Source organism: Syzygium oleosum, unplaced genomic scaffold, assembly GCF_021117445.2.
Source record: "Syzygium oleosum isolate NSW1041296 unplaced genomic scaffold, Sole_v2.1 Sole_v2.37, whole genome shotgun sequence".
In the NCBI taxonomy this organism is placed as follows: domain Eukaryota; kingdom Viridiplantae; phylum Streptophyta; class Magnoliopsida; order Myrtales; family Myrtaceae; genus Syzygium; species Syzygium oleosum.
The window spans coordinates 415757-430222 of NW_026607521.1; the positions used below are offsets into that span (position 1 = coordinate 415757).

At 42.0% G+C, this 14466-nt stretch overlaps 1 protein-coding gene and 1 pseudogene across 1 annotated transcript; both read left to right on the top strand.

Moving 5' to 3' along the window:
• Positions 1–430: 430 nt before the first annotated feature.
• LOC115688610 (uncharacterized) lies at positions 431–1401 on the top strand. The gene is made up of 2 exons (XM_030614487.2): positions 431–486; positions 675–1401. Exons 1-2 carry the CDS (start codon positions 458–460, stop codon positions 1222–1224), a joined length of 579 nt encoding a protein of 192 aa, XP_030470347.1. The 5' UTR covers positions 431–457; the 3' UTR covers positions 1225–1401.
• Positions 1402–5531: 4130 nt separating this feature from the next.
• LOC115688566 (uncharacterized) lies at positions 5532–11856 on the top strand (annotated as a pseudogene).
• The last annotated feature ends 2610 nt before the right edge of the window (positions 11857–14466 follow it).

The following is a 14466-nucleotide window of genomic DNA, read 5'->3' on the forward strand; positions in this document are numbered from 1 at the left end:
GTACAGGTATATCACACAACGAACATACCCGGTATTGTCACAGATTAAGTGCCATTTTGCGCTTGAGAGTTCTTCGAATGTTTTTCGTACTCGCGTGCGTTCCGAAGCAAAAGCAGAGAATACTTTTGTATCAAAAGAGTGTGTTTGCATATATGGAAAATCACGTCTGTTTTCCAAGGGGTGCCTTCTATTATAGATAGACAAATAACTGCCTCATGGGCCCTTGTGACTCACGGGCCGGGTTTGGCCCATCTTGGGCGGTCCACCCAATATGTCTTACACAGCCAAAGCAGCAGAATAGGATTCAGTCATTTCATCTCGTTTTCCCCTTTTTTCTCATTATTCTCGCTTGTAACCTCAGGCAGGGAATATCTCACGGTCGCACCAGCTATATTACAAGTTCAAAACCTTTCTGCCTCCTCCATCCATCCCTTAATCCCATTGAAATCGTTAAATCATGTCGACGAGTCAAGCTGTGCAAAAGAAGTCCTCTCTCTCTCTCTCTCTCTCTCTCTCTCTCTCTCTCTCTCTCTCTCTCTCTCTCTCAATTCCCATGCAATAATACTTACGTGTGATTATCTGCATGCGTGCAATCCTGTGAAGAAGTTGATTTGGTACCCTGTCAATTGTTCAATTAATATCTGAATTATTATGTCATGGATTTGTTGTGGTAGGTACGACGACCTAAAGAAGACAATAAAGCATCATCAAAAGGTGCTGGACGATCTGGTGAGCGTGAACTCCCTCTTCACCTTCGCGGTGTTCGTCGGGATATCCTTCGTGAGCGTCAACCCACAAAGCCTCGAGACGTGGACATACTGCCAAGCCGACCGTCATACGACGATGACGCTGCTGGTCAACAAGGTCGTGTCCTTCGCATGCTTCCTCCTCTCGAGCCTCGTCGCCACGGCCCTCAAGATGCACCTCTCCATGTACCTCGCGCTTGGCCCCTACTGCCTCAAGAGCTTCGATTGGGTGGGGCCACTAAGAAGCATGATGATCTTGTTGTCAACGTTGGGGTCGATCCTTGGGTGCGTCTACTTGACGCTGTCGATGGTCGACGTGGTCCGCGTGCTCCTCGGAAAACTCGGTTGCCAGGCGAGCGACACAATTCAGGCCGCAGGGAGCTTGGTTGGCATCGACGGCTTGGCCCTCGTCATTTATGTGCCCTCCATGATGCTTGCCGTTTATCAATCTTACGCCCAGCTCGAACTTAAATCCTGATTCGTTGCCAATATCATCATATGCGGATGCGATGTGATCAATCCGTTACTAATTACGGCGATGCTTTTTTCTTTCTCTTAGTACTTGCCCCATTATGTACCGTCGGCCTATATAAAATGGTTTATTAATGTGCGGGTGGATTTGGCACAAAGCAATAAAGTATACATTTAAAACTCCTCAGAATCGTTTGAGTACAAAAATTATTAGACGAATGATTGTTTCCATGTCCTGAATTCACAATGAAACCCCAATCCTGTTGGTTATGTCTTAAGGACCATTTTCGGTCATTTTTGTTCTGGTCTGTTAGCTGGTTGTTTTTTGGTTTTACTTAGTCAACAAGATAGTAGGAGTTTGTTGTTTTCAGTTCCTATTTTGTTGCTAGTTAGTGGTGTAGTGGTTTTTGTCAGTTACTAAGTTAGTGCAATTCAGTTTTCGTTGTTTTAAAAAGACCTATGTACTCTTCTCGTTTTTGAGAATGTAAAAAGTGCATTTCCATATCAATCTTCTCTTGTTCTTCTACATTTGAGAGCATATTCTCTGTAACAACAAAGAGCACATTCTGTGCAACAAAAATAGTATCAGAGCATTATTGATCTTAAGGGACTTGTGAGAAAGTGCTAAATTCGAAGTAGAGCAAGAAAGATGGAACAAACTGGTGTACCTGTTGCCTCATTCTCAACCATCACAGCTCCAATCTTCGATGGAGACAACTACCAGGCATGGGCAGTGAAGATGCAAGCTTTCATGGAGGGTGCAGACCTATGGGAAGCTGTGGAAGAGGACTACGAGGTTGCTGATCTACCCAACAACCCAACTATCAATCAAATCAGGTACCATAAAGAGAGGGTAACCCGAAAAGCAAAGGCAAAATCTTGCTTGTTTTCTGCTGTCTCCTCGACCATATTTACTAGAATCATGAAAAAAGATTCAGCACATGATATATGGAATTATTTAAAGGAAGAATATGAAGGGGATGAGAGAGTGAAAGGAATGAAGGTGCTGAACTTGTTAAGGGAGTTTGAAAGGCGACAGATGAAGGAGAATGAGTACGTGAAAGAGTTTGTTGATAGGCTAGTTGATATAGCCAATAAGATAAGGGTGCTATGGACAGATGTAGATGATAAAAGGCTGGTTCAGAAGGTTTTGGTTGCAGTGCCTGAAAGGTTTGAAGCAACCATTGCTTCCCTTGAGAACACTAAGGACATTTCAGACATCAAACTTGCTAAAGTCCTAAGTACTCTACAGGCTCAGGAGCAAAGAAGGCTTATGAGGAAAAATGAGCCTATCGAAAGTGCTCTGCAAGCCAAGCTGAAGCTGCATAGTGCAGAAAAGGGAAGAGGATGGAACCAAAATAGAAGACATGTTGAGGCCAATCATAGTCATAGTCAGGGAGGTTCAAGCAGTGGTGGATATGACAGGAAGTGGAATACAGTTCCATGCAAGCATTGCGGGAAGAAAAATCATCCTCATTTCAAGTGTTGGAAGAGACCAGATGTGAAGTGCAGGAGGTGTCACAAGATGGGCCATGTTGAGGCCATTTGCAGGGAGAAGCATCAGCAACAGCAAGCTGAAGGTCAAACTGCAGTAGCCAGTGAAGTGGAGCACCTGTTTGTTGCCTCCTGCTTCATCTCAAATGCATCTAGAGATGGATGGCTCGTGGACAGTGGATGCACCAATCATATGACAGGTAATGAAGGATTATTTAGCAATTTAGACAAATCTGTGAAGTCTAAAGTCAGGATTGGCAATGGAGAACGCATAGAAGTAGAAGGCAAAGGTGATGTAGTGCTTGAAGGTCCTGGTGGTGTTAAGCTTATCACAGAGGTTATGTTTGTGCCAAAGATAGATCAAAACCTGCTGAGTGTGGGTCAGTTAGTAGAGAAGGGGTTGAAGGTCGTGTTTGAGAAGAGTGAGTGTGCCATAGGAGATGAGAATGGTTACATCCTTTTCAGGATTCCTATGAGGAACAAGTGTTTTACATTTGATCCAGTTGATGAGAATTTTGAAGCCATGAAAAGTATACAAGATGAGGAGGAGTTATGGCATAGAAGACTGGGTCGTTTCCATAGCAAGGGGCTGCAATACTTGCAGAAAAATGAAATGGCAAGTGGGGCTACCTATGTTGCGTAAGGAAGTAATGGGGTCAGAGAGCATGTTTACAAGGCAAGCAAGTGAGGATTCCTTTCAAGAGGTCAAATTGGAGGGCCGGTGAAAAGTCTGCAACTAATCCACACGATGTGTGTGGTCCAATGCCGAAGAATCACCGAACGGCAAAGCAAATACCTCATCACTTTCATAGATGACTGCACTAGAATGTGTTGGGTGTACTTCATGAAGAATAAGGCTGAAGTTAATGAGATTTTTTTGAGGTTCAAAAGAGAAGTAGAGAAGGAGAGTGGCTGTAATAGCAAGACAATTAGGTCAGACAATGGAGGAGAATACACCTCAGGCAGTTTCAAGGCTATATGTGATGATGCAGGGCTCAAGCACCAGCTCACTGTGCCATACACTCCACAGCAAAATGGAGTGAGTGAAAGGAAGAACAGAAGTATCATGGAGATGGCCAGATGCATGCTACACAAGAAAGAACTCCCTAAGAAGTTCTGGGCTGAGGCTGCCAACACTGCAGTCTTCCTTCTGAACAGACTGCCCACTAAAGCTCTCAACAAACAGACACCATTTGAAGCATGGCATGGATATAAGCCTAAGGTGAGTAACCTGAAAGTGTTTGGCTGCATTTGCTATTCACTGGTTCCTTCTGTTAAGAGAGATAAGCTTGATCCAAGAGGAAAAGCATGTATCTTTGTGGGGTATAGTTTGCAATCTAAGGCTTATAGAGTTTATCATCCTGCTAGCAACCAGGTTGTGGTGTGTAGAGATGTGAGTTTTATGGAAGATAAGAAGTGGGACTGGTCTGTGGAAGGTGGCAAGGCTGAAGAGGAGGTAGTGCCATTGCGAGTTGAACCAAATGAAGTGGAAGTCGAGGATCTAATTGATCATGTTCCTGAGAGGCACTAGATCTCTTCTTGAAATCTATGAGAGATGCAATACGCTATGCTTGAACCAGCTAGCTATAAGGAAGCAAGTGAAGATGTGAAATGGTGTGCTGCAATGGAAGAAGAAATCAAAATGATTGAAAAAAACCAGACATGGGATCTAGTTGAGAGGCCTAGAAGCAGAACGGTGATTGGAATGAAGTGGGTATTCAGGACAAAGTTGAATCCTGATGGTTCAATACATAAGTACAAAGCAAGATTTGTTGTCAAAGGCTATGCGCAAGTATGGGGGGTAGACTACTCTGAAACCTTTGCTCCAAGTGGCAAGGTTGGATACCATAAGAATGTCGCTAGTGTTATTGCACAAAAGGCGGCAAGTATTTCACTGGATGTGAAGTCACCTTCCCGAATGGAGAGCTAGTGGAGGAGATATATGTTGAGCACTGATGGCTTTGTAGTTAGAGGCAAGGAAGATTACGTGTACAAGTTGAGGAAAGCCTTGTATGGCTTGAAGCAGGCTCCAAGAGCCTGGTATAGTAAAATTGATAAGCATCTGCAAGAACTTGGGTTTAAAAAAAGTTTGAGTGAAGTGACTCTATATGTGAAGAAAGGTGTGGAAGGTGTAACTATTGTCTCTCTTTATGTTGATGATCTTTTGGTTACTGGTGATTGTGAAGAGCAGATTGCAGAACTAAAGAGAGGGCTGATGAAGCAGTTTGAAATGACTGATCTTGGACTAATGTCCTTCTTTTTGGGAATGGAGGTACAGCAGAGGAAAGGCGAGGTATTCATCTGTCAAAGAAGATGTCTAAGAGAGATCTTAAAGAGGTTTGAGATGGAGGAATGTAGAAGTGTGAACACTCCTATGAATCTAAAGGAGAAGCTGCAGAAGACTAAAGGAGCTGAGCCTGCTGATGAAGGTTTTTACAGAAGTTTAGTCGGTTGCTTGATGTATCTAACTGCAACAAGACCAGATATCCGTATGCGAGTAGGTGTGCTTTCAAGATTCCTAAGTTGTCTTGGTGAAGAACACTTGGTAGCTGCAAAAGAGTGATTAGATACTTGAAAGGCACTCGGTCATTTGGTGTCAAGTTTACTAAAGTGGACAATTGCGGGTTGCAAGGCTTTCTTTGACGTGATTGGGCTGGTTCGATCGAGGATATGAGGAGTACAAGTGGTTTTTGTTTTACTTCGGGATCCTGGATGTTTCACCCGGAGCTCAAAGAAACAAGAAGTGGTTGCTCACCCATCGCAAGGCGAGTTTCTAGCAGCTCATTGCAGCGACCAATCATGCAATATGGTGAGAAAGCGATGCGGGATCCGGAAATGGAAGTTGAAGGACCAACCGAGATACTTGTGGACAATGAAGCTGCACTAGCCATATCTCAAAACCCTGTCTTTCACGGGAGAACCAAGCATTTCAAGATCAAGTTCTACTATATGAGGGAAGTGCAACAAGAAGGTGAAGTGAAGCTACTCTATTGCAAGACAGAAGATCAGGTGGCTGATGTGTTTACTAAGCCACTGCAAGCAAGCAGACTTGAGTTACTAAGAAGAAGGCTGGAATGTGTTCTGCTCCTTAAGCCAAAGAGGAGTATGTTGGTTATGTCTTAAGGACCATTTTCGGTCATTTTTGTTCTGGTCTGTTAGCTGGTTGTTTTTGGTTTTACTTAGTCAACAAGATAGTAGGAGTTTGTTGTTTTCAGTTCCTATTTTGTTGCTAGTTAGTGGTGTAGTGGTTTTTGTCAGTTACTAAGTTAGTGCAATTCAGTTTTCGTTGTTTTTAAAAGAGCTATGTACTCTTCTCGTTTTTGAGAATGTAAAAAGTGCATTTCCAGATCAATCTTCTCTTGTTCTTCTACATTTGAGAGCACATTCTCTGTAACAACAGAGAGCACATTCTGTGCAACAAATCCCAATTGGTACGTGGCAGTCGTCGTCCAAGCATACAAGCCACCACAATCTTTTTGGATTGCTTCCGCACCCGTTTATGGAAGTACAATGTAAAAATTGTTGTATACAAAATCAAAATTCATTTGTATCGCTGATCATGCGGGTCCGTCCCACAGTAAGAACCGCATAATTAATAGTTTAAGATGATGTTAATTCACATGATTCATAAACCTTGTGTTGACACCTAAATTTTGCCTATTCATTTAGGGTTTAATTGCATGAAAAATTAGGGATTGATTTTTAACCCCTAAACAAAAATATTTTCATTAAATTGTGTGGCATGTAGACATTAGGTGCATTTGCATTAATAGATTTAGTGAAACATGTTTTCGCTTTATTTTACTTCTTTTTTATTTTTATTTATTATAAAAAAATTTAAAAATGAAAAAAAAAAAAAAAAAAAAAAAAAGGAAGAAATCACGTGTAAGGGCTTTCCTCTTTGACCGTTCAACCCGTTCACCAAAAGGGGCTTTGCCTCCTTCACTTACGAAAAAGAAGGAAAAGCCAGAACAAAAGCAGAGGGGGGCAGAGGCAGAGGGAGAGGGTTCCGAGACCGAGAGTTCCGAGAGAGATAGAGAGAAATAGGAGGTTTTTGGGAGACAGAGAGAGAGTTTTCGGGGAGGTCTGAGAGAGGCACCAAGGGGAAGAAACAGAGAAGAAAGAAGAGTTGGAGAGGAGATTAAGAAAAAAAAAGGAGATCTTTGGGGAGAGGAGCCGAGAGAACACGAGGGGGTGGAGAGTGAGCAAGAAGGGGGAGAACGGGAGGAGAGAAAGAGGAGACAGGGAGAGAGTTGAGGGGCATCGGAGAGGTCCGAGTCTCGCCCGCTCGCCGGAGGGCCGCCCGAACCGACGCCGAACCCCCCAACCATCGCACCTCGCTCCGGTCGACCGTGAACCAAGTGGGTCTCTCTCAGCCTTTCCCTGTTTTGGCTTCCCCTCCCTTACCTCTCGGGTGCCGGGCACACCGAGCCTATTCGGTGATCGCCCGGCACCACAAGATGAGGAAAATGTTTCTTTGCACCTCCAGGATGCGTTCTTGACCGATCTCTTCCGAGAAAAACCTTTAAAACCCACTGAAATCGACTTAGAAACTCGTAGTTTTAGTCGCACAGCACCTACTCGGTAAAATGCCCAAGTGAGATCCGAGATGAACTCCATGAAAATCGATACTCTAGAGTGTTGATTTATGCACGATTTGCTCTGTTATTGTCATTGACTTGAAGTTTCTCGCTTTTGTTCATGTGGTTTCGTCGCGGGTCACACATCTCCTCATCAGCCGCGTGTATACATTTCCTCGTCGGAAGTTTCATTCTCGGTTGCCGGGTGTGCTCGCGATTTGGAGCGAAACAGTTAGCTCTCTATCTTCGTTTGATGTGTGTATGTCCTTGTATGTCAGTGTTACTGTCTATATGGGGTGGTCGAGAATTTGAGAGCCGAGAAATCGGATTTTTACACGTTAATGTCGGTTCCGTGACCGGAGTAAGTCGTCGGTATCGTCGCCGGAGCGGCGGCCGGCGGTGACAGCGTACGGCCAGCGCCGGTCGTCGGCGCTGGCGGTCCGAGCAGTCGACCGGCGGTGGGCTTCCTCGGCGTGGTCCCGGCGAGGTTCGGTGAAGGCGCCATGAAGAAACAGCTGATGAAGCTCTCGGTGAAGAAGACCACGTGCATGGCAGAAGGGAGGAAGACCAGAAAAGAAAGTAAAAAGAAAAATTAGAAAAGAAAGAGAAACAAAAAAAAAGGGAATAAAAAATAGAAAGGGAGTGGAAAATTGGGGTCCCGGGCGGGTCGGTAATTCGGGTGGATCGGGTCAGGAGACCCGGTCCGAAGATATTATTTTATTAATAAAAAAATTAATTAAAAATTTAAAAAAATAAAAATACTAAAAATTCCAAAAAAATTCAAAAATGTTTAAAAAACCCAAAAATCTAAAAAAAATCTAAAAAATATTAAAAAAATTCAGAAAATTCAAAAACATTAAAAAATTCGGAAAAATTCCAAAAAAAAAATTCAGAAAATTAGGAAATCTTTAGAAATCAATTTTGGGCTTAATTTCACTAGATTTTAGGTTAAAAAACTCAAAACAAAAAAAATGAAAAAATGAGAAAAAACCCTCTAAAAAATTCTCAAAAATCGGATAAGCCATGAGGGCTTTACTTTAGGGCTTTTAATTGCCTTTTCTTTTTTAGAGACGATGCTAGGTCGCTGGTTGCTTGTTTTCTTTGTGATTATTTGGTTGCGCACCTTTAATTTATTGGTTGTTATTTTCTATTTTTAGCATGGTTAGACGGAATCTTAGCTTTTTCGATAGGCTGCCTGGTACGTTAATTCGCAAGTAATCAAGTTTAGGTACCGAAAGGGCACTAGTAGATCGCTAGTGTAATCAAGTCTCCGTACCCATTGAATCTCTGGTTCGTAGAAGTGAAGCATTTCTCCCGTGTTTCACTTGGGTGTCTAATCGACCCACCAAAAACTGATTAGTGGCGACTCCTAGGTGAAATTGATTTCCATGTTAATAACTTCAACTTAAGTCGCGAATTGGTATGAGCTTGGGAGAGCTCGAGCTAAGTTTAACTTAGTAATCCATTAGCCAAACCACCTTAGGCGGGGGGTTGGTTCGGGGAGGTCGCGACACCTTGCAACATATAACTTCTGCGTTTATAAGGTTTGGTATGGCTCCGAGGCTCTAAGTTGATTTTATTGTGAAGCACAAGCACCAAATTGGCCAAAACCAAAGTTCACATACCAAATTGAATATTGAAGAATTAATGAGAACAAGGACGGACTAGAAAGGAACAACGGGTCTAATGGTTAAGAAGAGAGCCATGACTCTGTTGGTTTTTCCTTCTCATCATCTTTCATTTTACTCACTTTAACTTCGGATGGGTTTGATTGAGTGAAAGAATTTTCTTGATTTGCTGAAAATGATCGGTTAACGGAAAATAATTTACGGTCAAAGAAAATATGCATGCTTAAATTTAGGGAAGTGAATTCTCTAATTTGAAAACGCGAAAACGTTTTCTTGGAAAATGATTTTCCGAATAACATTTTCTTTTATCACGGTGTTCTTTTTTTTTCCCGAAGTAAACACACCCTTAAGCAGCCAACAGTTCTCGAAAAGACGATACCGAGAAGGGGGATTTCTGGTCTCTAGCGTGCAGCCTCTCCACAGCTTCCCTAAACCTTCAACATCGAAACGAGGTCCACCCGTAGAAGAACACCACATATGGAAGAAGGCAAATGAACAGGGACTTAATTAGCGAAAAACAAAAAGAGAAAGAAATGACATAATGCAGGGACGCTTTTGATAGCTAAGGAGGGACTAAAACTATACTTAGAACCTTTCTCTTTAATCTAATTTTTACAATTTTTGCTTTATTGATCAAAGGGTGATCAAAATCTGAATCTTAAAAGTTAGAACTGTGGTGCCTGCATGATACTTTTCCATGATGACCTGAAACTAGAACCCCTTTTAATATATGCAGCGGTGTCGCACACGGACCTGGCAATCAGGTAGGACCGAGCTCGGGTCATTATGAGTCCGGGGCATAAAACGAGTCGTGTTGTATGGGTCGAAATTTGATCCACTCATACCCGATGATCGCGCAGAGAAACTCAAGCTCGGGTCATTATTAATGGCATTTGATAGTCTCCAACTACACACACCTTATTGATTATTTTAATCAAAAAGCACATAATGCAATAAGTAATGAATGAGTCACTTAAGATGGTTAACTTTTATAATATCCGATAGAAGTTAAAACCTTACCCAATATATTGTGAAAACCTCTCAATAGTGTTCGCTTTTCCATGTTTGGTAAAAAAAACTAGCAAAATTTTCTACTCAATTATCATCAATTTATTATCAAACATTCTTTTATTTGTCGAGCGCTTAATATTCAGTACTCGATTTTTAGCTCTTATTTCTCGGTTTCAATAAATGAGCCCTAACAAGTTCTAATACATGTAGGATTTTTTTTATAGTATTTAGATTCACCCATTTCGATTAGCTAAATTATATATTTCTTCAGTACGTGTAGGACATATATCTCAACTAACGAGATTGGATATGGTCCTACATTGCGTATTCCAAAATTCTTACTATGGTTTAAGCACGAAAGAAATCTACGTGTGCCGAGTCATAAGTCGGATTAAACAAAATTGGCCCGACCCAATCAAGCCCGGGATGGGTTCCCCCTGAGCCCTATTTCTCATGACGGGTTTGAGCGGATTACCGGATTCAGGTTCGGGTCCATGCATATACATAACCTCGAAAAAAGAAAATAAATTTTGGAGTGCTTCTAAGAGAGCTTGATTGCCTTCTTTGGGTATTCCAACTTGGGTAAAATGAAGATCTACTCTTCCCTTGCCGATGGATGCTTGCAGCTACAGGTGGTGGTTGAACCACGAGAATCATGATCATCATATTCCCTCTAATTTTCTCGACTTCCGCTTTTTGTTTTCTTTTTTCTTTTGGTTTGCTCCATGTACGTAACCAGCTTCGTACGTGAAACACGAGAAAGAGAAGGGAATAACATATTATTTGTCTTTACTCCATTTGCGGGGTATCGCTTTCACAAACGATGCTTGCACGGCTGGGTAAGCATAGTTCTTGTCATCTCTATATAAGAAACCCTCGATCCGTAATGTATGTGATCAAGAATACCAAGACGAAGAAATCATGGCCGAGGCCACGCCTTCACCTGATATCGAGTTAGTCCCATTTTTCTGTTTCTTTTTTATAGTGAACGGAACCAGTCACGAAAAAAGTTTTATTATCCGATATACAGGCTTCGTTTTCATCTTTCCAATAACGTTTTTACTCGGTATTCTACACTTTGCTCTTTGAAATAACGTTTTTTTCTTCTTCTTTTTTCTGGGGGGGTGGTGGTGGTTTGGTCATGCTGCATTACTAGCCCTGAGAAGCTGGAGGAGGCAGTGGAGGTCCATCAGAAAGCACTGGACGATCTGGTGAGCGTGAACTCGCTCTTCACCGCCGCGGTCTTCGTGGGCCTGGCGTTCGCGAGCCCTAAAACGGAGAACATAGAGGGCAACAAGGTCTGCGAAGCCGGAGTTCCCATGGCGAGGAGGCTGGTCATGAACTAAGTGATATCGTTCGCCTGCTATCTCTTTTCCAGCCTCGTAGCCAAAGCCCTCAAGACCCACCTCTTCACCTACCTCAGAGACCCGCCGCCTGATCCCGGCACCATCAAAAGCTGGCCGAGGAAGGCTCTGAGAGGGTTCTTGTTCACCCTCTCCATGTTGACCTCCATCATAGGCAGCGTGTTCCTCCTGTGCTCCATGGTCGACATGATTCAGCTCCGGCTCGGCAAGCTCACTTGCAAAGGTTCCGAGACAATGCACGCTTTCGGCACCCTGATCGCAGTCAACACCCTCGCGCTGGCCATCTACGTACCCTTTGTCGGACACGCCATCTATAACTCCACGAAGATCTTCGACAACCTACAGAAAACAACAAAAGATCACAAGCCAAAGGCAGTGCAGACACGCGATCATTAGTTTGACAAGCAATCTAGAGAAAATAAAATGATTGCTCGTCCGAACCATGGGCAGGTGCAAAATTCTAAGTTTGGTGCTGTCTTTACTTAAATAACTAGCTACATATGATTGCAAGACGAGTGTTGAATAAAGGGAGCTATCTTTGCTCTCCGGGTTGTAAGTCAAATATATGCATTTGGGTTTATTTGTCAGCAATTTCTACCGCTCTATTTAATTTTCGAAGGAGCCGTAACAATCTAATTTTTCTTTTGCGCACTGAGATAATCAAGAGACGTGATTCCTGAAGTTCAACTGCTTGAACAAGCTACTGAAGGCAGACTGACTAAGGTGGGTCTTTCAACTAGCAAATGTGAGTGAAACCAACTAATAGCTATTAAAATCCATTAGTTGCTCACCCTGAATGAATAACCAGACCGACTGCAACAGCAGCAAAGGCCACAAAATACATCCAATCAACCTTGTAAATAGATTAAAATCAAACAAAAATCAACACAAAGAGGCATAGATGACGTCTAAATCCAAATCACACCAGATATCTTTCAAATAAACCTTCTCATGGTAAGCAAAGACGCGGATGAAGACAGCCCACGTTTGAGGTCAATAGAGACAGGTTGAGCATTGTAGACCCATTTATCTGCAAACGATAATTTGTTCTTATGGATCTCATGTTGCAAACAAGTGAACAACTGCACAGCCAGAAAATCTAATGTCTTGAAATCAAACTTTCAGCAAAATGGGGACAAATGAGTAGAACAGGAACATAGCCAGTGCAAATCCCACGACAGGGTAGTGCCTGCACCATTTAAAATATTGTCGTAAGTAAAGCTTCCCTTAAAAAGAGAGAACTTTTTCAGGGTCTAATATAGGCATATCAGTGAAGTTTTGAGCATGTTCATCTTGTTAAATTCCCACCAACAAAATAACTCTGATAATTGATAATAGGCTTAATACAGAGGCAACTGCACAAAACTGATGAAGGGAAAATATAATTTGCATATTTTAGACTCACAAGTTGAGTTAAGTTTGTTGATTATCTGATAAAAGAGTAGCGGAAACAAAGCTGAAAATAGAATCTCCCCTGAGAATTTTTCCATCAGCACTTTTTCCAAATTACTCAGCTCTTACTCTCGTTCTTTGATTGGGATAAACAAAAACTATTTGCAATGAGATTTGCATACATGAAAACCATTCAAATGAACAAAATATAAAAGACATTTGACACTAAATGCTTGACTCTTAATAAAGGGCAATAACTATCGTCTCAAGTCTTTTTGGTCTCCAAAGTTCTGTAAACAGTGCAAGAATTAAAATTAAGTGGTTATCAAAAAGCCCACTGATTCACATTCCTGTGATTCATCATTTTATGCTTCTTGCATCGAGCTATTCTGAAGATCTCTGGGTCAATCAAGTGCATTTAAGGATGAAATAGTTCGAAGCTAGTTACGTTTCAGCTGGGCAGCTTCTAAAATAGTTTACCGTTTACGAGTACATAACCAATTTAAAGGCCTGAAGAGAGTGCATGCGCAGATGGCAACTCTGTACAGGTGTTTGTGCTTGTGCACTTAGACACATTGATATTCATTAGAAACGTAGTGGACGCATCTGTATGATACATATGATTACATATACAGATGGGGGAAGAGAGAGAGAGAGAGATTTGCAAGTCTCAACAGCTCTTACCAGTTCATGTATGTTCCAGCTGACCAATGAATAGATTTGAGCTCATTGCGCTCAAGAATGCTTCTATATGAACATTAAGGACAATTTCGGGAACAGGTCAACCCCAAAAACATTGTCTACCACACATGGAGATGAAACTACTTTGAATGATCGCAAAAGCAAAGGTAACATTACGGATAAAAGGATTAAAGAACCGCAAGAAGGGGAATCTAAGAGGGTCCCTTTTCAAATTTTTCCTAAAACAAAAGCAAAACGCATGCAAGTGATGAAGGAAAAAGAGAAGGGGAAAATATAAGTCGCTGTGGGGAGAGTGAAATGGTATTACCAGGGCCAGATTTTGCATGTCCGGATACCCATAGTGGACGCTGCTCCTTTCTTCACCTTCTCTCTCTCTCTCTCTCTCTCTCTCTCTCTCTCTCTGAGAGACAGACTGACATACACAGAGAAACATGCCTGGAGGACATATATATGTATGGTTAATTATTAGATAGAGTCCGTCTACGTAGGTGTTTACACCAAAAATTGGTCGAGTTGTCGACATGGACCTTCACGTGCTTACGACAGGAGCATGAACAATCATGTGAATAACACTTGAACATTGTTACACATGTGAATTCTTGTCGACAACCATGGGGACTAATGATCCATGCCAATATACATCTGTGATACATATTCGGTTGTCGATATACAACAATGAATAGTTAGTAGCATCGATATAGATAGGCGAATGGCAAAATACTAGTAAAGTCCTTTGAAAGCATGAAAAACATAGGAGTATGGTCACCGGTCAAGACAGAGCAATTAGGATGACGGAGCCACCGGCATATGTATACTTGAAGAGCATCGAAATGTCACCACAAAGTTCAAAATTAGTAATGCAGTTAAGATTGAGGAGAAATAAGTTGACTCTTTCGAAGGGAACAGTTTGTGCTTGAAGATGGATTCATGAAAAGTCAATAACCGTCGAAAACAAGATCGTGGGGCAATTATCATGCAATATGACAAAAGCATCAGCTTAAAAAGCAGAAGCGTAGCATCATGAAGGTGCGAACACTGAATTTAGGGAATGGGGGAACATGAACGCTATCGATAGAAA

Coding starts and splice junctions, on each gene's coding strand:
- LOC115688610 (XM_030614487.2), top strand. CDS start 458: ATGTCGACGAGTCAAGCTGTGCAAAAGAA. Junction 487..674: donor AGTCAAGCTGTGCAAAAGAA/GTCCTCTCTCTC, acceptor TTGTTGTGGTAG/GTACGACGACCTAAAGAAGA.